Source organism: Protopterus annectens, chromosome 3.part0, assembly GCF_019279795.1.
Source record: "Protopterus annectens isolate FY-2018-M chromosome 3.part0, PAN1.0, whole genome shotgun sequence".
In the NCBI taxonomy this organism is placed as follows: domain Eukaryota; kingdom Metazoa; phylum Chordata; order Ceratodontiformes; family Protopteridae; genus Protopterus; species Protopterus annectens.
In genome coordinates, this window is record NC_056731.1 from 1126295264 (window position 1) to 1126322282 (window position 27019).

General features: G+C 40.1%; 1 protein-coding gene across 2 annotated transcripts in view; it reads left to right on the forward strand.

Moving 5' to 3' along the window:
• Nucleotides 1–27019, forward strand: part of NPC1 (NPC intracellular cholesterol transporter 1) — a 1151083-nt gene that overhangs the window by 274642 nt on the left and 849422 nt on the right. For both annotated transcript variants that reach the window (XM_044065361.1, XM_044065360.1), the window contains exon 4: nt 21088–21266. In XM_044065361.1, coding sequence (XP_043921296.1) covers nt 21088–21266 — 179 coding nt within the window. The remainder of the gene's footprint in view (nt 1–21087; nt 21267–27019) is intronic.

Below are 27019 nucleotides of genomic sequence, written 5' to 3' on the forward strand. Positions count from 1 at the left end.
TCAGTCATCTCTACCAGTGACATCCTAGAAGCTGCTACCTGGAGTTCTGTGCATACTTTCACCAAGCATTATCATTTGCCAATTTTCTCTAAATCCAGAGCTGGCTTTGCCACTGCAGTCTTGCAGGGCCTTATAGCTTGTCCTAATGCTATCTAAATTCCTCCTACCAACCATAGCTTTGGGAATCTACCCAAATGTAATGACTGCAACAGTGAAACACAAAACATAGTACATTTGTGTACACTTACCATAAATGTAGATGTTGGAGTGTTGCCCTCCCTCCAGCCCCCTAACTTCTTTTGGATATACCTCTAATTTCCTTTACTATGCTTAAAAGTCTTTTTGGTGTATTTGCTTTTTTGTTGGAGGTATATCATTGTACTTTTATATTTAATTGCTCCCCATTAGGGCGGCACCTGACATCTGGGGCAAGAAAAACTGATGTAATGGCGTCGGCTGCATGTTTTATACATCTGACGACCTGACGTCATGGAAGAAGGGACAGCAAACGACGCAGGACCCAAGACTTTGTTAGTCAGGCCAACTGAGGGCTACCTGCAAGCAGATAACCCAAATGTAATGACTGCAACAGTGAATACACTCAAACATCTACATTTATGGTAAGTGTACACAACTGTACTTTATTTGAATATCACTTAAAAGCCTATAAAAAGAAATTGTTTTTAGCTGAAAAAAGGTGGGGGATTAAGTTTGATTCATCTGTTTTTCTGTTAGTTTTTTCACCGTCTCTGCAGGATATATTATGATGATTTCCTTAATAGCTGTGGACTGAATACAGGCTATTATTTGAGTCTTCAAAAAAATGAGAAAGAATGATGATAGGAAAGCAACTAGGAATATATAATGAAAAATTGAGAATGGAATATACTACATTCAGAGATAGCTAAGGTTGAGAGTGGTATATACAAGTACTTCATAACATATAGTAGGAGGAAGGGTGATCAAGTTTTTGGTCATGAGATTCACATTTATATCTTAATTTGTATGAAAAGGTACTGAATCAAAGCAATATATGTAAGATTTAAGTGGCAGTTATCCCCCAAGGTCACTTTTAAAGGACAGTTGATAAACATATCTTTAGAAAAAAAAAAAGAGAATGTGATTATGGAACAACTGAAACTATCTTGTGTGCTTAAAGAATATTAGATAGTTGAAACGTGTCTTTCTTCTGAAATTAAACCCGAGAATAAGGGCTTAATATGTGATGGTATCTTTACTGCCATAACTCATGAGGACTTGTCATTACTGTAAGCATTTCACACAGCTGTAGTGGATCAAAAGCTAGCATCCTTACCTTTTCAAGATAAATGCTTACATTTATTTTCTACTACTTACACTAGTGTGTGTGTGTGTGTGTGTGTGTGTGTGTGTGTGTGTGTGTGTCTGATATACTTATCAGATGCTGTCCTTCAGATGAGATGTTAACCCAAGATCCAATTTGCCTGAGCTGGTTGTGTCCCATTTGGATGGGAAATGTACCGCAACACTTATTGCAAAACAGTAGGACCTTTCATTAAGGATAGATACCAAATATGTAAGCATCAACTAGTCAAACATTTCACATGCAGAAGTATAATACATTTATACAAATGCTATTTACATCCCAGTGTTGTACCAAAGCACAGCTGCTTGTCAACACTTTTCATAGAATGTACGGTAGAACATTATGTTCAGACTAACCCACAAACATATAATCTGTCTAGCATCAAAGGCAGATGTACTGTCTGAGCCACTAAAGCAGTGTGAAAGTTATCCAGTGGAAAACTGTTGAAGCACTACAGCTACCCTTCTACGTTTATTTATTTATTTTCTTCACACTTTGTCGACTAGGATATCAGTGGCCCCTTTTTAGGGAAACCCGAGGTCCTATTCGTACTGACTAGAGGAAGTTTGGCCAGGGCACCAGGAAACTTCCCGTACTCATTTTTCGATAATTGCCATGGCATTTTATTACATTCGCCTGAGCTTACCACCAACTTGGGCAGGTGTGACCTCAGTTTAAAGCATCACCCATAGGACAACACCCTCTGAACTAATGAGAGAGGGGCAGATAGACTTTTGATAATAGGTTGAGGGATGTGATATTTATAAAGATGACAAACAGAGCAAACCCATTTGATGATGGCAAGTTTAGATTGTTGAAAAGTTGTTGGACAGCGTTAAATAGTACTGCTTGTTGCAGGTATTTGTGGTATTTGGGTTCCCAAAAACTCCTGTCTTATGTCATACTTCAGTCAATCAATGGCAAAGGTGCAGAACTCTTGCAGGCTTGTCCTTGTCTTTTAAAATATTGAAGGAAGCAAGGTAGGAGTGTCCATTGTCTATTTATGCTTTGTATTGAACGTCTGGCAGTGACAAGCTGGGGTTTGAAGGGGATACAAGATAGGAAGTGAAGAGGTAGGATGTGTATGCTGATGTGTTAACATATTTGACATAGCCTAGGAAGTTATTTTATTTTTGCAGTGGATAAAGTCAGTAAAACATTTTCAAGGACAAGAGCAGTAAAATATGTACTTTCCTGAGATATGCAGGTAGCTCATACTTGGGAACTAGCTAAATAATTCTCTTGAGAAATCAGTAAGTAAGGCATACACTTAAAGAAAAGGTTTAAAGGAGATTGCTAACTGTAGTGTGCAGACTTTGCACTATTTTGTCTGCCCCCGATGTATGCGTTTCAAGTGTTCTCAGAAGATATCCCACACAGTTTTAAGTACTGTGAAACATATGTTATAGGACTTCATTTGGGATGGTGGTAAAACTGTAGTATCTTCTGAGAAGCTTGTGTTGTCAATGAAGTAGGAAGACTTCCCAGTCTATACAGTGAAGCAGTACAACTAAAGGTTATGTATCTTTTGGCTATGAGTCTGTATGATGCAAAATGGAAAAGGCTAGTGAGTTTAGTATTAATTCTTAGCAGATTGAGAGGAAATCTGTTTGACAGGATCCTCCTTATGTAATGACTTGTGAATGGGGACTTAAACAGTCACTGAAGACTAACTCCTGTTTACATTTTTTTACCCATTAGATAAAGAGAAGAATAAAGGGGGAAATGGGCTTAGCGATGAGGATGGATGATGTCGTCATCTGTGATTATTGGGGTACATGGTCACAATTTCAAAAGAAGTTTATCTAATGTGTTTAAGGCATAGTGGGCACAGAGATGGTCGTGGGTGTTAGGAAGATCCTGAACAACCACACCTCCAGCGATGGTAACATTTTGGGAAATGAGAAAACATTATCTAGAAGTAAAAGTTGTGATTTTAATATATGTTGTAGAGCTATGAATGAAAGTAATAGAGATGTCAAAAATAATGCAAATGTTGGGTAATGTATTAAATGATAAAATAGATCATATGAGTTTGAAATGGATTTCTTAATTGTTGTGCATGCTGGGAAACTTAGAATTGTGGCACTGAAGTGTGCGCACAAACTTTTATTCTCTTCAAAAGTTAGTGAGGATGTTTCTATTTGATGACCCTCAGTGTTGGAGATTAGAAAGGAGCTTTGGGCTCATGGGAACATATTTTTTGATCATGTCATAGTCCGACTACTTTTAAGGCATATTTGTGTCAGTTAATGAGGAATGGTAGAGAAAAACAAAGCTCACAAAACATTAGTGTTATTAGGTTATGGTGCATGTATAGTATAGAATGTGTGAAAAATGAATGGCCACATTATTTCAATTTATTTCCATTTCTTTCTAATAACTTTCTTGGCTTGTCATAAAGTATGATTCGGATAGTGGAAGATACAGTTTGTATTGTTGCATGAATTGAATAAGAGAGGGTCGCACCTTTTAAAGTCTCTTGGTTTCCTAGACAAAATATGTTGCAAGGTGATTGCTATGGCAAGTCTATAAGAAGAAACTTTAGCAATCATTGCCCAGATGTGTTAAATGTACCAGAAAGAGTATAACAATAAAAAAGATTGATTTATTAATTGTTTGCAGAACAATGTTGGCCACCTTCTGGTAATGTGCAGAAAAATATTTAGTGTATATTATAACCCATAGTACTGTAGTTTTAAGATGTCTTTTTTTTTCTAATCTGTTGCTTGTGTTAAGGATTTGACAGGTTAGAGTTTTTTTATTTATAACCCTGTAAACCAGGAAATTAATACAATGTCCTGATGCACCTCACAAAAAATTGTTAAACGTCTCTAGATTTAGTTTATTTTGTCAGGATGTCTAGCCAGACAGTAGATTTCGTAATTTGTGTATTTCTGGAGACTGTGTTTTGCCATTGAACAGCTTGGGTCAGACTCTGTCCTCGAGATAAAGATCCAGACCGGGTCAGGGTTTGGTAGCTTCAGAGATTTCAACTGTGTTGTAGCCCACCACGGCTTCTCCCAGTCCTTCTGCCTTTGAGGAAGAGGAGAGGGTTTTCCCTTGACCAAGAGAGGACTACTCTCCCCTCCTTGGATCCTACAGCCATTCCTCCTTTGGGTTTGAGCTCTGATCCTCTCAGACGTACTCCGTAGGGACAGACAGTACCATCTAGCATCCAAAGAGTTCCTGTCGAGGAACCCCCCTGTCCTCTGATACCTCTCCAAACCATCACACTGAAGACTTTCCTTGGAAAGAGAATGTGCAAAAGGAGGCATATATATCCCCCTATGGAATCTCTTGCTGAAGATATTGTCTTCAGGGAAGGGGAAGGGTCCCCCAGATCTCCATAGGATGATGTATGACATCCTAAAGATTCTTAAGCAAAAAGGTGAATGGTCCCCAGGGGAGTCAGTTTTTCCTGGAAGCTTTTTGGGTCTGGCCCATCTATGTCTTGGGTGACACCCTCCGGCAGATGAGCTTGTTAATTTAATCTCTTGCCATAGAAGGAAATTGATAACTCCTCTCCCATCACCTGGATAACTTTTTGGCACTGCCAAAGGACATATTGTATAGGAGCAAAGGAGTCCCTATTAATGCCATGGTTGTGGTGGTAGCCACTAAGGAGGAGTTAGTGGAACAGAGCTCCTCAGTCTATCCCCCAACAGAGAGTCCATGTGTTGGACAAGTTTGGAAAGCACATCTTTGCTTCACTGACCTTTGCCTTGAGGTACCTGAATTACTTTGAGCACTTCACAAGACTACAGCAGGATTTGACTAAGGAACTTTCCAAATCCCTCTCTGTGTCCATGTCTGTGGAAGAATACAAGAGGTCCTCCTCACAGCTGGCCACTCTATTATCCATCTCCAGCATGTCCTTGAGGTTAATATCCCATGCTGCAGATGATACTTCACAAGCAGCCGGTTCAGGCATAGCCATTAGAATCTTCCAGGCATGTCTCCTATGCGACTTTGTGTAGTCTTTTAAGACTTCTTTCATAAATGCTTCTTTTCATGAAACATCTTTTTTAACCCTATTGTAAAGGAAAAACTTTCCTGGAATGAACAGAGTGAAAAGACCCTGTCTGCTGTAGGGATACGCATTTCTACCCCTCAACGATCTTTTTCCAGGAAATCGGAGGTGGCAAGAAAATGTGGTTCCATAAGTCCCAGGGTCCTTTCTAAGATTCATGTGGGGATAACTCCTCTGGCGGCAGAGGGGGGAGTTCAAATGGAAGATGCTGTCTTCATCACAGAGGAGACCCACAAAACCAGGATTTCCGGGATTCTTTTTTGGATAAACATTTTCAGCACTCTTGAAGAGTTGCCTGAATTCTTACTTCTGGAGGCAGTTGGGGGGAGCTTGTCTTTGCACCCATATGCCTGGCTTCAATAACAGAAGATTCTTGGGTGCTAAAGTCATATCCAGAGGTGATTTCTTACCATTTTCACAGATTCCTTCAACCAAAACAAGAAGGCTGCATACATTCTACCCAGTCAAAGAAAAGCAACAGTTTAGGAAATTCAAAAGCTGATAGACAGAAGTCATCCATGAGGTCCCACCAGACCAGAAAGGATTTGGAATTTACTCAGGATTAATTTTAGTGCCAAAGAAGACCAGAAACTTGAGACCAATTTTTGATCTAAGCAAATTGAAGAAGTTAAAGTTCCAGACTGTCACAGTTCAGTCCTCTCTGCTGTATTTACGCAAGGACGACTGGGTGTGCTGAATTGATCTTCAGAACGCATACCATCACATCAAAATGAATAGACAATCCCAAAGATTTCTGTGCATTTGGCTGGAGACTAGTCACTGTCAGTTCAGAGCCCTGCCCTTAGGTCTCGCCAAAGCCCCCAGGGTATTTTCCCCGGTGTATGGCAGTGGTAGCAGCTCACCTGAGGCTGTTGGTTCTGAGTGTTTCCATATCTAGATGACTGGCTCATCACCACCCCAACCAAGCATCCCCTAGAGCAGTCCAGGGACTGTTTGCTCAAATTATGTCAGTTGCTAGACATCTCAGTCAGCACCTGCAAATCTCAACTACAACCTGTTCAGAGCCTGGAGTTCTCACTTGAACGCAGCAAGTCAGCCTGTCTTCCTTCACATTATGTAAACTTGATCAGCTTTCAGGTGCAGCAAATCCTTATTCACTCTTTTCCATCGGTCAGACTTGTCCTTCAAGCTGCAGGGTCAAGCTGTAGGGTCAATGGCAGCAACCATAACCTTAGTCCCAGTGGCCTGCTTTTTATTTACACATTTTCAGTGGATTCTAACTGTGCAGTGGTCGATTCCACATCATCCTGTGTCCCTTCCAGGCAAACTCACTCCAGTCTGCAAGGATTATCTTTGTTGGATTCAGTCGAATGAAGTTTCACTAGGCCTTCCCTTTATTTTATCCCCTCCAATAGCCACAATGACCATGAACACTTCCATTTGGGATGGGGGTGGCACTTTTTGGGAAGGAGAGTCCAAGGCATGTGGACACCCCAAATGGACTTGTCCTAGAGATGAGTGGTCCTACTAGTGTTACAGGCCTTTCAAGATGTTCTTCCTGTGGGGATCATTGCAGTGCAAACAGACAACATGATTGTGGTGTGGTGTATCAGTAAATGGGGGGGGGGGCACCCATTCTGTGAGTGTAGCAGTGGATGATCTCTTCCAACTGCTTTCTGGTAGTAATGTGCATACTGGGGAAGTCCAGCATTTTAGCAAATAGAATCAGCAGGTAATTTTTGATGCCTTATGAGTGGTCTGACAGTCAAGACAATGGTGGACAGGATTTTCCATCGTTGGGGCAGGGGCCAACCTTGTTGTGACCTTTTTTTGCCTCTCATAAGGTCATAGGAGGTTACTAGGCTATTGGCCGTAGGGCATTTGTAAGCTTAGCCATGTTACACCCTTGCTCCATTATTGACAAAGTTGTATGGTCTATATTTGCAGAGCAAGTCTATAATCGGCACCAAATGCCCTTATCCAAGAGGAACATAGCTAACACCCCCGGTGTAAATTTACAGTCTCCTACCAGTTGTCTAAGTTGCACTTAAATGGGTTAATTGAGGAGCTCTCTTTACGTGAATTGGGAATTTGTTCCAGAGGAGTTGCAATCTCTGAGAGACCTATATGTCTCTCCAGCATGTCTGGTTAATGTCACAGGCTAGGTTAAGATTCCTAGAGCAAGTGAATCTTGCCCCATTTGACTTGCGAATGTTCAGCATTTCCATTAGGGCAGGGTCCGAGACTGCTCTGTAGGCCAGGCACACATGGTCTCTCAGCAGCCTATAAGATACAGATTACAGTGACAGGGCCTTCAGTCTGTCCATGTAGGCCCTGAATTGTTTTGTTGAGAAAACTCTGTGGTCTCTCCAGCTCCTCCAGGTGTCTGGTGATGTATATACAGAAGCAAGCGTTGTACTCTATTGGTGATGAGGGATGAGTACGGGGGAGTTATAACATCCTTCACTCTGGATGCAATGCCCGTACTTATGAAGTGTGCAACAAAGAAGGCCTTCCTTACCACTGTGGACACAGTGATTGAAGTTAAGGTTGCTATCAACCTGTGTTCCCAAATGTCACCACAAGGTTTGAGCTAAGCCTTGTTTTGGTCCATTCAGGTACAGCCGAGCCTATACATTTGCATAGGTGTTTATACAGGGGATTTGTGTACACTTCTGTATAGGAGTCATTGTTGACAAATGGTAGCAGGGGAGTTGAAACTATTTATGCCATCACTTAGGAGGCTGTTTGCTTTGGAGAAATTTTTCATCCTTTTTGCTCGGGGGAGGGGCAGGCATGATTGTTACTTCAAATGAGACTGATTATGATCAAACCTTACCAGGGAGAGCAACACGCAGGGAGTAGTGCAGAGACCCCCCCTATGTTGGCGAGTACTAAGTCAAGGACATTCAAGCCCCTTATGGGGGTGCAGACCATCTGTTGCAGAGCATTTGTATTAACAAGGTCCAGGAACCTTAGAGCAAGCGTGTTTGTGCTTGTATATTACTCCTAATCTATGAAAGGAAAGTTGGAATCACCCATGACCAAGGTGTTTGGCTGTATAGTGAGTGACTTAAGTAGGTCCAGGTAGGCAGAGTGGTTCTCATGGTTCATGATGCGGGACCAATAGCTAACAGTCATATGGAAGGGGTTTTACCTACAGTTAATTGGACTTGGAGTAGTTCTAGGGAGTTGTACTGTTTGACCAGTCTTGAGGTGTATTTACCTTAATGAAGATGGATACACCTCCGTCTTTGATGCTTTGATGCTCATTTAAAGGTCTGAACGTGTGGAAGGCATTGTAGCCTTGCTTGTCTGGGGTTGCTGTCTGTGGCCTTTGACCATGTCTCCGTGACTGCACAGATATCTGCATCTTCCAAGGTAAATAGTGCTTCCAGTGAGTACAGTTCCCGATTTAGACTCCTAGCATTAAGCAGCATAACCTTGACTTTGTATCTAGTAGATTTTTTTTTTAATCAGGAATTTTGTTATGACATTGCCTAGAAAAGGCACTATGGAGGAGGCAAGCACCTTTGCCAGTAACTGAAAGCCAAGAAGCGACAGGTGAAGATCATCTCTGGCAAAGCAGTGTGGTCGGTCAACCATATCTTTCCAGACTGACAGATACTGGATCCCTGTAGATTGACACCATAAGCTAAGCTAAATTTTGAGTCAGTATTTTTTTGTTTATATTGAGGCATCATCCTGGATGAAGGTAGAATGCTACCTAAGGCTAGGGGCGCATACCTGCCAGGGACACGCAATCTGAGAGTTCAGTCATGTCTCTCTTCATATAGTCTAGTGAGGTACATCTCAAGTCAGTCACTCCAGCATGGACTATGACAGAGTCATAATGGTACTTGTTGTTGAGGGTGCATGCATGATGTGTCAGATCCTGGCACCTGACAGGCAGCTGATCCTGACCTTGTTCAGCCTGGTGAGGATGAGATCTTTGTGTCTCACTATGGAGTCTCCTATGATTAAGATATTTGGTTTTGAGGTGTTTTGCCTTAGTGGCTTATTGACAGACGCTGTTGTGTGTATTATGTGTAGTGGGTTCTATTGGGTCTGCAGTGTGCGCAGTAGGTTTACGCTTGGGAGGTCTCTAATCTTTAGGTAGGCTTTTTGTGAGTACCTCTGCTTATGTAGGTTTGTGTTGTGAGTTTCTTATGTGCAATAGATAAAGTACGTGTGCCCAAATTTATAGTATAGCTACATCTCTCACATGTTGTATTTGTTTGTTTTAGTAGTAACTGGTTGATTGTATACATGAGGCAATTGCTGCATTGCCTCAGGATGCCCATGTTAATCGGGCTAACTGAAGAAATGGTGGGAAACTGTCCATCCATTATGATCGGTATATACTGTAGTAACTAGTGGGGAGTGGACTAGATGGACCGGGTTTTGCTGTAAGACTAACAAAAAGTGGCTATTCTATGGAGGGCTAGGGATAGAAAACTGCATCAGTGCTTCACAATGCACAACTGAGTTGCTTTCAGGGCAGCAGTGCAATCTCTGAACAGCTCTGGTAAAGTGAGCACAAACCCGATGCTTAAATACAAGCGAAGTTAAACGATTTTAAACAAAGTAATCAAAGGGTAAGCCCAAGACTGAACCTTATTCCAACAATCCCCAACTCTGATGGGTCCTTGGCGACACACTTCTGCCACAAGGGTGCAAGGAGGACTTCTTAATGTAAGATGGTTGATTTTCGTGCTCAGATGATACCAAACAGTCTAGATTCAGCAAGCCTGAATCTAGTCTATGCTGTAAAATGCAGAAGTGCTAGAAATTCAAAGTGCAGAAAATCGCAGTTACAACAGCAACAACAAAAAAAAGTTTAAATAAAGCAGCAGTCAGAAGAGTGTAGACCAGAAACCTTCATAGTGTGAAATAACTGGTCTGGAACCCAAGTGCTTAAACCAGAACAAAGGCACTTAAAATAACAGGCACAATAAGCTTTCACCAACAATTCCCAGCTCAGAAGGGCATAGGCTACCCTGTCCTCCCACAAGACTACAAACCTTCTTAATGTAAAACAACTGGCCTGAAGCCCAAGTGCTTAAATCAAAACTGAGAGGCTTGGAATAAGTTACAGTTTAATCAGGCTACTGACGAGCAGTAATAAATGCAGCAAAGTAAATTCAGTTGAACATTTAAGAACAAACAGCAAAAACAAAATAAAATAAAGTAGGAAGAAACACAAATACAGTAAAAGCAGCTGAATAAAGTGCATTTTTTATAAGTTATGTGGGAAGGGAGGATACAGAAAATAATTCAAGGTTAAGAAACTAAGGGGTGGGCCTTCCCAACTGATCTCTATGTACTCAGTAGAATGAGCTGATGAGATAGGACTGGGAGGAGTGTCCAAAATCAGATTTGTAATAGGGTCGGGCAACTTGAAAGCCACTAAGTTTAAAAATACAACAGTAGTTTGGTGGGTGGGAAAAATAAAACACCGACAGGGATCAGCAATATTCAGGCAGAGTACAGCAAGCAAACCAAACAAGCTCTCACCTCAAAATAAATGCAGCATTTTTTTTGCCTTAATCACCCATTAGGGAGACCCACCGAGAGATACTCTAGGCCACAGTTGGCCCTCTGGTCCTCTACCTTTATTCCCCATTACCTCTAATTCTGTTTTTAAGCACCCCAGTTGAAGAGCTCAGTGATCCTCATTGCTCCCATTTGGCCTCATCAAGTGTAGTTCCCATGCCTGTGGTCTTGTCTTAGATATCCTGTATTGATACTGGATCCCAGTCTGTACCCTCATATTCCAGCCCTCAGACTAACCGCATGGTTTCTCCAGTTCCTTTAATAGCTAGACAGCCCAGGCTTTTCCTCCCCATCCATCAGATACTTCTGTCCTCCCAGAAAGCTCCTACAAGAAATAATTACAAAAGTAAATGGAAGAGATACTCCATTTTGAGCTCTTCAGATTGCAATTGACCCTTTCACTGCTTCTATTTTTGTCGTCCTATAATTTCTAACAACATTTTTTAAGAAAATTCTAGTTTTTTTCAGCATCAACGTACAGTTAGCAGCTGTATTTAATTTTCACTCTGGAGAAAATTATTCATCATTAGTTTCTCCAAAGTTGTGCAAGGCCTTTCTAAAAGGCAATTTCTTACTCAGACCTCCAGTGAAAGACCCATCACCTCCCTGGGATTCAACAGTCAGTGCTGCAGTGATTAACTGAACAGCCCTTTGAACTAGCAGCTAAATGTGTTTTTGAATTTTGTCTTTGAAAACAGCCTTTTTGGTAGCTGTTACATCTGTGAGATGTTTCCGAACTCCAGGCTGTAGCTTCCAAATCTCCTTACAGTTGTTTTTTTCCACAAAGATAGGATCACCTTATGAACAAATTCATCCTTTTTTCGTAAAGTAGCATCTGAAACAAATATTAATCAAGCCATTAATTTGCCTGTTTTCTTTCCTAATTTTGATAACAAAGGAGAGTACATGCTACACCTTTTAGGTGTACATAGAGAACCACATTTTCATCCCCATGGAGCAAAGGAGTTCAGGACATCACAACAACTTTTTCTCTCCTCCTCCCAGAAGAGGATAGGATCCTCAATTTATAAAACTACCGTGGCCAAATGGATTTCTGATTGCATTTCCTTTGTTTACTTTTAGCAAGGTCTCCCCCTGCCAAACCTCCTAAAGTGCATTTTACTAGATTCATAGTTACCTCTTCCGCATGTTGGTCTAGATAGAACTTCAGTTGATAACATTTGTGCAGCAGCTACTTGGTCTAACCCTCGTACCTTTTTATAGCTCATTACAAACTAGACTTACCATCCTGAAGCAAAGCTGCTTTTGGTTCTGCAGTACTCTGGAATATCCTTCCATGATGGCCACCCAAGATTCACGTCGCTGAGGACTGGGCCGCCAAAGATTCACATAGCTGGGGACTACGTCCCAATCATTGAGGAATGAATGGATAGGGCAACATCAGATATTAAAATTATGTCCTCAACATAACTATTCATCTGTGTTGTCCATTTTCATTCTTTCTCAACCTCCTTCCCCTTTCCTTTTATCTTCTGGAGTGACCTGCTGGATATTGTGGAACCTTTTTCCCAGGTTTGAGCCCCAGCTTTGTCTTTTCCTTTGTCTATATGTTTAGGGCTTATAAGGCAACAAAGTCGATCTGAGGTACTGGGGCATTATGGGTAAAGAGAGGAGTTTGTGATTTGGATCCGAGGATTTAGTGTATGCGGATGAGTTGGATCCTAGGTCTGATCAGATACTCTATCATTGAGGAAGAATGAAAATGAACAACACAGATGCATAGCTATGGTGAGTACATAACTTTAATTTCTGCAGCTTTGATTTTCAGAATTTTAAATTGTCAGGGTCATATGTTAGTTCTGACATGGTGAAAATATAAGGAATGCCTTATCTGCAGTTTCTTCTTATGAGGAGAAATCTGCTTTAAATAACTTTGTTTCTTCTGTTGCACATGAAACTACTCATTATTTAGTGTGGTATGCGACTGATGCCTGTTCCGGGGCTATGACCTCTGGTATTGTTTTGAGGAGGTTTGCATTTCTGCATTCTCAGAACTTCCTAGGTGAAAATCTCCCTTGGGTAGTTAGTTGGTGTTTGGCCCCTCTGCTGCAGAGATTATCAAAACATGTGATGAAAGGGACAAGCTGATCCAGGGAATCTCTTAAGATTTTCAGCCCACCTCTCATCATATAGTTTTGGCAGAATAAATAATCTCAACAAAGTACAGTTAAGTAGACATTTAAGAAGAAATGGTTGGGCGTTCGAAAAAGAAGTCTTGAACCTCCGAAAAGCAAGGACAGTCCAATAAGTCTGAATGACTGTTCAAGGGATTTTGTGACCTCCCTCCCACCCTGGCCCCTTTTTTCTTCCAGAAAGTCTGTATCTCTATTTTTCTCTTTGACAACAGATTGTTTCAGACAAATGGGTTCTGAAACTCCTTCATCAAAGTTACAGATGGCAGGAGGAGGAAATTTCTTTTTTTCCAGGGGTGTCATTCCTCATCCTCAAGATCACACTCTTTTGTTTCCACTGGTTCTTCAACACGTGCTGTTCCCAGGAATTTTAGAACCAGCCCCTCATTCCCAGGTGGGGAAAGGTTTTTGTTCACGGATGTTCGTAGTGCCAAAGAAACAAAGAAAATGCTTAGAGACCAGTTCTGGATCTTTCTTTCCTAAGCCTGTTTGTGACAGTGCCCAAATTCAAAATGTCACTTCACAACCTGTTACCTCTTCTTCCTCGTTCAAGTTTCTGGGTAAGACTAGACGTGAAAGATGCTTATTACATCCCTCTTCATCCGGACTTCAGACATTTCTTTAGATTTTGTGTGTCTGGATCACATCATCAGTTTCTGCCTTACCGTTTGGACTGTCCATTAAACCAAGAGTGTTCACAAAGTGTCTATCTCCAGTTAAACTCATTGCAGGATACAAGGTATCCAATTTTTCCCATATTTAGATGAGAGAAGGACTCTTCAAAGGTAAGCAAGAAAAAGTGTCCGGAATCTCTCTTTGGTGAGAGATCTCTTGCACAATTGGGATTCCAAGAGAACATTCAAAGTCTTTCTTGACTCCTTCACACAGGATTGTGTTCCTGTTATGTCAACTAGATATCTATGTTCAATGAGATTCTCTTCCACAGGAAGAATATGTCATCTAGATTTATTTCTAAGGTTTTCCGCTCAGATTGCAGTCAGTGCAAGGGAATATGTCCGGAATGTGGATCTCATGACATCTGTGATTTTTGCGATATCCCTGGCAAAACTTCACATGAGAAAGATAAAGTTGTATCTGAAGTCTCTTTTGTCTCAGCATTAACAACCTTTATCTTTTCAAATCCTAGTGCTGGGGTTTAAGAGACATCTTTGGTGGAGACCGCAGATATCCTTAAATCCATGTCTCACCTACTCCCGGTCTGCTTCAAAGCTTGGAGAGCAGTTTTAGGAGGGATACAGTTGCAGGGGGTGTGGGAAACCAAGAACAGAAGCAAGCACATAAAAAGATGCTTGTCCTGATTGAGGTGCTGAACTCTGTAAAACATCTTTGGTCCCTGTGACCTCTTCAGTTGGTTGCAGACAATATCACACTCATGTCAGTCATGTGATGCATTAGCAAGCAAGGTGAACCAGGTCATTCCCCCTTTGCATGCTAACCTTGTTAGACTGGGTTATAGCTTCACAGCACGATTACAAAATGATGTCCCTTCACAACCTTCAACAAGCATCCTACCTTCCATCAGAGCAAAATTGTGTGGCAGACAAGCTGAGCAGGAGAAAGGCAGACCTCATAAATGGAAACTAGGTTGTGGGGGATCTTCCAAGATTTGATCCACCTATAAGGGAGTTCCTGAAGTAGACCTTTTTTTCTCCTTTCTGAATAATCAACTGGCAATATTCTGCTCCAGAACTCCAGGCAGGAAGGCCTATAAGACAGATGCCTTTTCTTTTCCTTGGAAAGGAATGTTCGCATATGCTTTTCCACCCTTTTCTTGGGTGATTCCTTCAGATCATTGGGGTTACTTCTTCTGGCTTTAACAGCTGTGGTTCTTCCTTCTTTTGGAAGCAGCCAGGGACAGTTACCACAAGATTCTTCAGACTGGATCCAATTACTCAACAATAAGGGTGTTTGATACACCCCAATATCAGTCAACCTCAATTGACTGCCTGGATGATAGGGCCATAATTCCTTTTAGGCACCTATTTACTGAGAACATAAATTAGGTACTAATGGAGGCAAGAAAACCTGCTACTTTAAAATCATATATTAGCAAATGGAAAAGATTTTCTAGTTTGGTCCAACAACATAACCAGCACCAATTCAGGGCTAGTTATTCTTTGATTCTACAGTATTTGTATGAGTTACTATCCTGTGGTCTTTCTTACTCTTCTGTTTAGGTTAATGTCTGCCATCTCAGCATGTCTGGCCATGGATCCTCCACTTTCAGTGCAGTCTCATGTCAAATGCATTTGAAGGGGTTTTGCATAAGAGGCCTCCAAGAAAACCAGTGGCCCCTTCCTTGGGATCTTAATTTTGTGTTAAGCTAAAATTTGCTCCAGTTGAACCTGTAAATCTGGGTGACTTGAGGTTCTTTCCATGGAATACTGATTGTATGAAGGGCATCGGGGTTGACTCACCATAAGAGCTTGCAACTCTCTTATTTTTCATACAGACAGGATTTCTTTGAGAAGTAATCCTTCTTTTGTGTCTAAAGTGGTTTCTGAGTTTACTTTAAGCCAAACTATCTATTTGCCTGTTTTCTTTCCTGTACATAAAAATAAGAGAGAGAGTATACTAAATACATTGGATGTCCACAAACAACTTTGGTACTGTCTTGAGAGAACTAAATCTTTCAGATCAGTTGTTCATGACTTGTGAAGGTAAGAAGGGACAACCCGTGTCAAAACAAACTATTTCCAAATGGTTGTCTTAAGGCTATTACTTTGTTATATTCATAATAAAACTATTACAGGCAGGGTTAAGGACCACTCTGCCAGAGCCTTGGCTTCATCAGTGGCTTTCTGGAAATGGTTGGACTGTAGAAGTATTCTAGAAGGTCTTACTCTGCCCTGTGTACATACTTTTTTGAAGCACTATAAGCCTGATTCCTTCTCTAGGTCTTGATAAAGCTTTGCTAAGACTATTCTCCATGTGCTCCTGTAACCCCCCCCCCCCCCAGGAAATGCAGTTAGCTTAGGTAATTGACCTGTATACCTAAGGCAGCAGTAATCAATATGATGAACATAGTCTAGTTGTGTAAGTTTTACCATAACAATGAATGTTCAAATGATCACTGCTGCAGTAGTCTCTCCATCCCCCTTGTTTTTTTTTTTTTTTTTTTTTCAGGATATGGACATTTATTTTTTTGTTGTTTCTAGCCTTGTTCTTTCATTGAAATGAAGTATCTAGGGAGCAAGTTTCCCTGATTATCCGGTCCGTTTTTAGGTATTATAAACTGAACATTCTTCTCAGGAGCAGAGTAGGCTTTGCAGCTTTAGTTTTGCAGGGCATGCATTCTTACCCTCACTAGGCCTGTATCCATTTCACTTCTGCTTTAGTATGTCTCTGAAATATGTATGATAATGTAGCAGTGATTCTTGTGATGAGCACATTCCATTTCTGTGAGCTTGCCTTCTGTAATCTTATCTTGTCAATAACCATAAATACTTTAGTAGAATTATTGCTCCATTGTTGGTTTTCTCTGCCAGTGATGTCTGTGAGTATGCCTTTGGGAGGCTGCCACATCCTATCTTAAGAGTGTCCTCTCTTTTCCATCTCCATCTTCTGTCTCTGGAGTGGGGCGTAACCTCCTCCTGCCTTTCAGGTTTGATAAGCATAATTCTTGTTAAACACCTCTTTTACCTGTAAAACAGCTGAAGATGGCACAAGTCCATTTCTTCTTTATGCAGTGTGCTCTGCGGATATCCAGTGGAGGTCAGTGGAGGCTGGTCTCAAGGGAAATCTAAAAGGTCTTAGAATGAGTTTGGATGTCTGGACATCTGGGATGTCATGTGTGATACTGCAGCAGTGATCCTGCTACTTGAATATCTACAGTTATGGTGAGTATACTCTTACAGTACATTATATACAGAACTGTGCTAACCAGTGGTTGAGGTGCACTTGAACAAGACTATTGCATCCTCACTTCAGGGGAGACATTTGAATGTGATGAAAGGTTGACGTAGATAACAAATGGTAATTAGGAACCCATTTGTTTAACTGCAGGAGCTTCTGCCTGTAACATCTTTTCATTTGGCAAATAACTCTCACCACTATACTTTTTTTCTTGTACCTAAGCAAATATGTTTAGAATGTTCTCCTTGAGCCTGAACCTTCTATCCTCAATTACAATTTGGCAAGATTTCTTGTGAGTAGAAGGATACTTCTATTTCTCATTTTTCAGCACAACATGAACCTCCTGGACTTTTATGTTTGGAAGGAATATGAGTTACCAGAACATGTAAGGTTTCATTATTGACCAAAAACATCCTTGCCCTCTCGGATGCCTTCTTGTTATCGTAATAATTACAGCAATCTTGATTTATGTTTCTGGGAGGAAACCTAGGAAAAAGCAGTGGGTAATGAGCAACGTAGCTTTGTTTCGGATATAAAGAGGCTTCATTGTGTAATCTTTATTTTGATTTCGTCAGTATCCACTTGCGTACTGTGAGCAGACCAGTTAACTAGAACAGTGTTCTTGTGTTACTCCTAAAAAGCATCATGTGTTTTAGTATACTTACCTAATTAATAATATAATAAAATAAAGTGCTGCTCGGGAAAACAGAATTGCTGCACTCACATCAGCCTTGAAGATGTCATAGAAAACATTGTCTTTGAGAGTAAAGGCTGCATGTGGCTTCTAACCTTCTGAAAGTTAGACTGCATTTAAAGTTTTAACTCGTAACTGTTTTCCAGTTGTGCCTGTCATTCTGCATAGTGAATTGCAGCAAAAGTTAACAGATGTTGAAATTAAATTCCCTGGAAGATAGCTAGCCTAAACTCAACAGCGATGCTTGGTTGTTCAGTGGTTAAGGATTCTAATGTATACATTCAGGGATCAAGTTTTTGGTCATAACTCCAGTCACAATCTCTGGTTTGCATGTTCTTTTCCAAGTCTGCATAGCTTTGTTCTGTTTTTTTCTCGCCTTCAAAAAAACATGCAAGTTGACTGGATACTCTTAAGCTGTCCAAATACATACATGTACTCTTACCCTTGTGGGATCATGTGATGGCTGGAAAAGGTCCAGAAAAAAACAGCTTACCCCTTACCTGGCATTTATTTTTACTGCAGTGCTTGTACTAGCACATACATGCCATTCTACCCAAATGTTGACATACTGCAGAGGGACCTTGAAAGTAAAATATTGCAGATATATGAAAGGTCATATCTCTACTGACCTTTAGAAAAGCTTCTGCAGATGATATTTTTTACACATCATTTTAGCTTCTTATGTCTTGTCAAGTCACTTCAGCAATCCTACTTTTATTTGTAGGTATATATTCAGGTGTGAGACGATTCTGGGGCTAGATCCATATTCCTCCTATCCCTGGCACAGGAATCCCTAGTACAGACTGAGGTTTGAGATCAAGAAAAATGTCAGGGGCAAAGAAAAAGGGGAGTAATAATGCTGCTTGCTGGAAGGGTTCCAGTAGTGATAAAAGAGGAAAAATAAAAAGATAATCCTTTGTCCACAAACCTTTCAAATCTGCTGGACATGGTCTATGCTTGCATCATGTTACTAAGGCCTGGAACTCTCTGTCGCTACCTATCAGGTCAGTACCCTCCCTCCCATCCTTCAAAACCATTCTGAAAGACTTCCTAGACAAGCTGGCTGTGTTCTTGCTCAACACCAGGATAGTTATATCCCTAAAAGTGAACAAATATGTACTCGTACCTTACATCTCCTTACTCTTCCTTCTTCAATCACTTCCTTAATTTTCAGTTTCACTCCCCTGGCTTTCTCTCCAAGTATATCATAAGCCTACTTTTCTATCACTTCATATTGCAGCTCTTGTTTGTATTCTACAAACTTATCTTTAATTGCTCTACACACTTGCTAAAATTTCTCTAGTAATTCATTGTTGTAGAACTTGTACCTATTCTTAACCAAGGTTTTAATGTTATATCTAATTTGTTATAATTATTTAAACTGTAGTTATTTTTGCATTATTTTTAAAGACTGTAAAATTATTGTTAAGCTCCAAAGTATTACAGAACATTATTTTTCCCCAGGCCTGTGCTGAAAATGGACTCCTTCCAGTTGGACTTTCACGATAATCAAATGTCAATAAAGAAGTAAATAACATGGAAATGGAGGAGGGAGATTTTACCAATAGAGTTGACGGCAAGTGGGGGCTGGAATTTACTGGTGAAAATCAGCAAAAGGACCAAGTTTTGGGAGCAAATAACTAGAGAGGGGAAAGTAATGGAATGTGATAAAGCTAAGTAGAAGTTTGGACTGCAGGTTAGAGACGACCTTCCCTATTACTGATTGATAGGAGTATAGACAAACAGGGAGATGATATTGTTAAATGAAAGGCCAGCTCTGGTATTGTTTTTAGTTGTAAACCACCAAAGAAAAGAAACCAGTGAATAACAGCTCTACTTTCCTGAATAAAATTTATTCCACAATACAAATTTCTCTAGCGTCTCGGCCACAGCCTTTACAGAGTAAAAATTCATCTGTTAAAACAAGCTCTTTTTATATCCAAATATAGCATTCAAATCATTCAATCAAACAATCAGTTAAAAGACATACACCCATTAAAGCTAAAAAACTAAATGAAACTTTGCCAGTTGCATTCTTTGTTCAATCCACAAGGAAACAATGTATTATATTTCATTATTAACGCAGACTCTTTATGTCTCAACATATTTTTTTGTAATTCTGCATTACCATATTGCATTGGTATATGTTCCAACACTGTAACCTTCATGCATTTTATATCTCCTTGATGTTTATCATTAAAATGTTCTGCTATAGGACTCATAATTTTATTGTTCTTGACATCTCTTACATGCTCTTTTATCCTATCTGCCAATGTTCTTTTAGTCTCACCTATATAATATTTTCTACATGAACAAAAAATAACATAAATTACTCCTCTGCTTAAACAGGAATCAAAACGTTTTCCTTTTATCTCATCTACTTTAGTGTTTTTAGTTGTGTCTGTTACAGAAGTTGCTGTTGAGGGACAATTACGACATATTAAGTATTGCATGACCTCTATAAGAGGAGATTAGAAAAGATAGGGAAGGGAGCATGGAAAGATACTATACAAAGGAACAGTGAAAGGACATCTGTGTGGCATACAAGTATGTAACCATGTCCAGAAGGTTTAGAATTTTTGTTTAGAAGTGTTTGCATAGCTATATCTTCACCCCAAGAAGTCTTCAGATACTTTTTATTTATTTTTTTTTTTTACAAGAAGATAGTAAATCCTGGAGGAGTTATAACTGAGAACATGTTTTTTGGGGAATTCAAGGAGTTGACAGATTTTAAAAATTTCCTACAAAATGCTTTTGTCAAAAATGGTGGGTGCACAAATGGTTATTATAACTAAGGAAATTATTCTTCTGGGCTGGGATATAGGATCTGAATTGCTCAGACGTAGTTAGGCCTTACTAAGTTTAATGCTGTTGGTTGGCAAAAAGGCAATTACTAGAAAATAGAAATACAAATCTAAAGGAATTGTAACAGAAGTACTGAATATTTTAAAGGGGAGAAAATAACTAACACTAGGACCTTTACAAAAGAGAAGGAACAAATTAGATAAAATAAATGGAATTTGTTGGAAAAAGGCACACAGACTAATTGAGGAGGAGTGAAATTCAAAGAAAGGTAGGGTTTAAGTAATTTTTGTAACTTTGGAAGAAATTAAAATATGCAGAAAAGTATATTGCATGAAATATTGCATGAAAATAAAAGAAATAGTATGGTTTGTTTTCCATTAGTGGTAACTATGTCACTGTTTTAATATCATGTTTAATAAAGATGCAAAAAAATAACTTGGTGAGAGGACATTGTAGATAGCAGTCTTGAAGATCACCTAAAATTACATATTTTTTGTCTCCTGTGATGAGTACTTTACATAAATGTACCTTTTCTTACTGTTGTATTACTTGGGAGAACTCTATAGGAAACTTGGTTCTAAGAAATGAACTGCAAATTACCATGATATATTGTAAAGTGTGCATAAAAATTTTGTTTTTGTGTTCTATATTGTTTTCTGTTTAGGTGCCCTTCTTGCTTTTATAATTTGATGAACCTTTTCTGTGAGTTGACTTGCAGTCCACACCAGAGTCAGTTTATGAATGCTACAAAGTTCAATCCACCATATATTGATCCTGAAACAAACGAGACCAAAACCAGCATCACAGAAGCCGCTTACTACATTGGACAACATTTTGCAGATGGTAGTAACTCTCATTACATTAGTACTGTCTTGTCTTTTTCTGCAATATTTATATACCTATTTATTAGAGTAAACTGTTTACTACTTTTTATTTTAAAACTTGTGCCTCTGAAGGAGGCGTAACATATAGGCTTGTTTGACATAGTGTTTATTATGAGGACATCAACAAGACAAGCAACTTTGTATACACTGTTCTGACTGCTGGAGCTTGACAGTTGCCTGACAGCTGTTTGCCCCCTGAACACAGAGTAGTTGAGCAATTTTAAGCACTTGGAAGGAAACTCCATTCCTAATACCACTGTGGGTGATAAGTTATCTGAAAGGCAACTGATTTTAGTGACACTATCTCAAGTGATGAGGTTACTCCGTTTTCACCTGCTTCCACTTCTACCACCACCCCCAGTCTAACAATAAATCCAGTTGTGTATGTTTAGTTTTGTTTTGCAATAAAATTATATTTAATTGGATTTAACTAGTTTGCCCAGTAGTTAGTAAAGCAGACCAAAAGTAGAGTTGGAGTGCAGCTGTGTAGCACCAAAGTTATGCTTCCTTGTTTGATGCACAGTAACGTGTGTCAGGCATGTTACATGATACTTTGCCCCACTATCTTCAGAGTGTGAAATGAAGTAAACAAGGATCCCAGCCTGGGAGGAGAGCACTGTACTGGTCATAGAAGCTGAAAATGATGAAGGCAGTATCTGCAAATGGAAGGTACATTTTTAAATGCAGACTGGCTTGAGGTCATTTTGCTGGGGGGGCCAATCTTTTTGTGTAATTTATTGTCCACCAACTTCCTTGTCACTTTCTTATTATTTGATCATGACTGAGTGATCACAAGTTAGTAGTTAAAGCAACCTAAACACATTACTGAGGATAAAAATGTATTGCTTAAATATACTCCAGTATTGAAGGCGTACCTGTCAAAATAGTGGTTATTTTGGGTGGGGGAATGTAAGATATGGCATTCTGTATGTGAAAACAGCCGACTACTGTTGCCACTTGATCTGTCAAACATCTGTTTTCAGGGGTACCACATGTATGATACAAGCTGAAATAGATTTATCTTGATCATAACCAGACATTGGTGGTATACCCTGCCAGAAATGGTTATTTTGGTTTGGGTGGGCGGTGTCTGTGTTGATAAGCAACTGACCATATTCATCACGTGGTCATTGTTATGCAGTCATCATTGTGGCTAGACAGGGGTGCACTGTATGACAAAGTATATATATGTTACAATCTGAAAAGCATTACTATGAACATAATTTCTTTCACTTGATCACTGTTTGTCATCAACATTGTACCCATTAAAAACTGGCTGTTATAGGGAGTTAGAAGATGTGCTCTTTCTGAAAACAGGTTACCTTTTGATGTTTCTTTAAACGTTGACCAGGTTTGTCAAAGGCACTTTGAGAGTGTGAAACAAGCTCGAATACGTCATTGTGAGCAGAATTAATTTTGCTTTATTCAGAATTAATTCCTGAAGTGATAACCAGGCAACCAGGCAGAGAATAGTTATTCTTGGGGAGCAGTCTGATCAGATGTTGTATAAATCTTGCGTCCGAGAAAAAATTCTCCCAACTTTTACTAGTGAAAAATGTATGGAGCCTATCAGAAGGAGCTTTCTCTGGGGAGCAGTCTGTGTACAAAGGGAAATGAAAGCCTTCTTTTGTGCTGTTTTTTTGGTGAAACAAATAAAATGGGACTCATTCTGCCTTTTGTAATTATTGCTCAGTTTTATTATTGTTTCACAGTTCTAAAAGCAGTATGTATTTATTTCTAAAGTTGAGGTTTTCAAGTATCTGGAGTTTTTTTTTTTTTTTAAGTAGAAAATACCTTTGAAATGTGAATTGTAATTTTAAAGTCAATATGCATCTGTTACATTGCCTTTGCATCTAAAACAGCAACAAAATTTTAGATAACTGAATATCCAGGTATGTTTTTCAGAAAACTTCATTACAATTTGTCAGATTACTAAAATCCTAAAAGAGGGCCGTGTAGCCTGTATGGCCCTTAATTTATAACAAGATGCTGAATAATGGTATATTTGGCTTCTGTAAAGGGTGTAGTATATTACTTTTCTTCAGGGTTGTGAATTTGCTTTGTGTCTCATGTAGAAATCATATACATGTGTTTATTCTACCACAAGGAATCTTTGCATTAACTAGGAAATTAGCCCAGGCAACTTCATTGCAGAGCTGTAGACTCTTGTGAATGAATGACAGTATCTGATGCAGTCTGTGCCTGACTACCCCAATAACGTTTCCCAACACTTTTACGAAGATTTGTTTGAGGACTATTTGAAGTATTACCTTGTATGTGTGGACATTTCAGTGATCATACTTAAATGATCATGGGGTAGGTGGTTGAAACGAGCTGAATACATTAAGGCCAGATTTTTTTCCCACTTTAGTACAACCGTTAAAACTGTACCTGTCAATCATTTTGGGTGCAGAGTGGAAGAGGAGGCATTCTGTATGTGAAAGCAGTTGAGCACCGTCACTTGACCAGTTAAAATAGTTATTGATTTGTGCTGTCGGGTATCACCTCTTGATGGAAGTCAGAGAAGTTGAATTGTATTGCATTCATTTTTCTGTAATGAATAGGTATATGAACTTCTTTATGGTATAAAGTTTATGTGATGTTCTTTGTGTTTCACTGTTGCAGTCATTACATTGGAGTTATTTGCTTGCAGGTAGCCCTCAGTCGGCATGATTAACAAAGTCTTGGGTCCTGTGTCGGTTACTGTCCCTTCTTCCATGACGTCAGGTCGTCAGGGGTATAAAACATGCAGCCGACACCATTACATCAGTCTTTCTTGCCGTGCGGTGCCCGAAGCAGAAGCAGATGTTCTTCGTGTTTCCCTGTTGCAGTCATTACATTTGGGTAATCTGCTGGCAGGTTATCCTCAGTCGGCCTGAATAACAAAGTCTTGGGTCCTGCATCAGTTGCTGTCTCCTCTTCCATGACGTCAGGTCGTCAGGGGTATAAAACATGCAGCTGACGCCATTTTATTCAGTCTTTCTTGCCGCGCGGTGCCCGAAGCAGAAGCAGTTCACAAGTGCCGGTTGGCCGACTCCTGAAATGTTCACATTCGAGTTTCAGAACCGAAGTCTTCAACTAAAGCTAAGTACCCCGTTGGGGAAACTTTTTCTTGCTCCTTACCGATGTCAGTAAAAGTTAACAATTGCATTAATTGTGGGAAGCAAATACCTCATAAGGATTTTCATTTGTACTGTATTCCTTGCCTAGGCCCATATCATAACGTGCCTTGCTGTCAGTTTTGTGCTGGATTTAACCGATGCACTATTAAGTGTTGGTATATTTTTGCTTCTAAATATTTTGGATCCTGATTTAATTACCCTGAAATGTTGTCTGTTAGCAATCCGACTACCGGAGTTCACAAAAAAACACTAAGAAAGAGACAGACCATCGAGGTCCAAAACCGACAACGAAACTTCTCCTAAGCCAGTCGCCGGTTTGCCGGTACTCAGTGAGGTGCTTTTGCAGCCCCTGATACCCACTACTTTTGAGTCGCAGGCCTCTACCCTGACCCATGCGAAGTCCAGTATGCCGTGAGAATCTCAAGAGTATTGAACCTGTGGATGTCTCTCCCTTGGATGGGTCCAGAGCCGCTGAGCAGGCACCGGCTTCTGAGGGTGTTTTCAGGCCTCAACATTTTTATATTAAACCGACACCAGCCTCAAAAACAAGATCAAAAACATCTATGTCTAAAAAGCCGACGCATGAGCCACGTGCTCAGGGCCCTATGCTTAAAAAACAGATGATCAAAATGGCTGAGGACTTAATTACCTTGATCAGGGGTTCCCAACCCCCCACCCTGCTAAGAGGCCTAGGCAAGGCACTGATTATGAATCTTCGGATCCGGTTTCCATTACTTCTGATCAGGAATTTTCTATTCCACCCTATGAGGATTCTGATGCAGAAGAATCCATCCCATCTGCATGTCCTCCTGAGGATTATTCTTTTGGAGAGACCTTGCATACTTTAAGGGAACATTTTCACTGGGAGAGTCAGGATTTCTCTGAATCAAAAAAGAGGCTTGGATTTTCTTCTTCCTCAGCATAGGCCTTTGGCAGTAGCTCCGGTATTAGACATTGTTGATGATGTGTTTTCGGAATTGAGCATGGCTCCTGATTCCCTACCTCCGGCTCCTAGTAAGCCAGACGGATATTACAGGGTTCCTGACTCCCACAAATTTCTATTCAAAAATCCTGCTGCTGATCCTGCTGATCCTGAGACTATCTCACAGGGTCCCAAAGGAGTAAAGGCCTCTACAGCCAAATATCCTACCCCCTCTGATAGAGATTTCAGGGTGCTGGATAGATGGGGAAAGAAGGTTTATACATTTGCAACCTTGGCAATTAGGGCCTTAAACTGCCGGTTTCATATGCTTAAAAATCAACTGAATGTTATGGGCTTATTGAAACAGAAAATGATGTTGATGTCTGATTGTGTGGAAAATAAAGAATTACTGGAATTATTGCATTCAGCAGAACATGTTGGAAAGCATACTTTGCAATGTGGTTTTGATTCCTTGGAGGCCTCTTGCAGGGCCGCAATTACTGGATCTGTGATTAGAAGGCATGCCTGACTCAAGAAGCAAAATCTGCCTGATCATGTTAAAGCTAAATTGCTGGATGCCCCCTTGCAGCATGATACTCTGGTAATAAGGCAGAAGAGGTTTTAAAGAAAATGGAAGACTAAGCTAAATCTATGCAAACTGTAAAAGATTTCTTACAAGTGCAACCACCCAAGTTCAGTAGGCACTGGCCTACTAAAATTGGCAGTTAATTACCCAGGACAAGTGGGTATTAAACATAGTATCCCAGGGGTACAGATTTCATTTCCATACTTTGCCAATTCCACATGGTTGGCCAGATTTGCCACAGAATCAATGGGCAGAGGCTCAGAAACAAGTTATGTCCCTCATGGATATGGGGGCTCTTCAACCAGTACCAGAAAAGGAATAAGGACAAGGTTTTTATTCAATACTTTTCCTGGTACCCAGAAAAGACCATGCCTGGCATCCAATACTGGACTTATTGATTTTAAACACATTTCTGGACATTACAAAATTCAAAATGCTGACTTTACAACAGCTACTGCCTATGCTGGGCAGGAACGCTTGGTTAGTGACTCTAGACTTAAGAGGCATACCTGCATATCCCAATAAGGGAATCGTGCAGAAGATACCACCGCTTCAAGGCAGGTTTTTTGCGTTACCAATTCTCTGCACTGCCCTTTGGCTTATCTACTGTGCCCAGGGTCTTTACAAAGTGCCTGGCACCAGTAATTGTATTCTGCAGACAAAGAAGCATACAAATTTATCCTTATCTGGACGACTGTCTCATTCAAGCAGAGGACAAGGACACTCTTCTTCAACATCTGGCATTTGTAAAAAGGCTTCTAACATGCCTAGGGTACACAATAAACAAAAAGAAATCACAACTGTTACCCTCTCAAATAATTACATTCCTGGGTGCAAGCTTGAATACAACTGCCCAGATAGCTTACCTTACGCCAGCCAAACAAAGGCAACTGACAACTGACAACATACTTCAAACAAATGGCAACAAAAACCCAGTTATCTGCAAGACAAATTCTGCAGGCGTTGGGGTTCATGGCATCCTGCATTCTACTAATTCCATATGCGAGACTGCATATGAGGAAACTTCAATGATACCTAAAACGTTTATGGAGTCAACATTGTCACAGTCTGGAAACAATGAT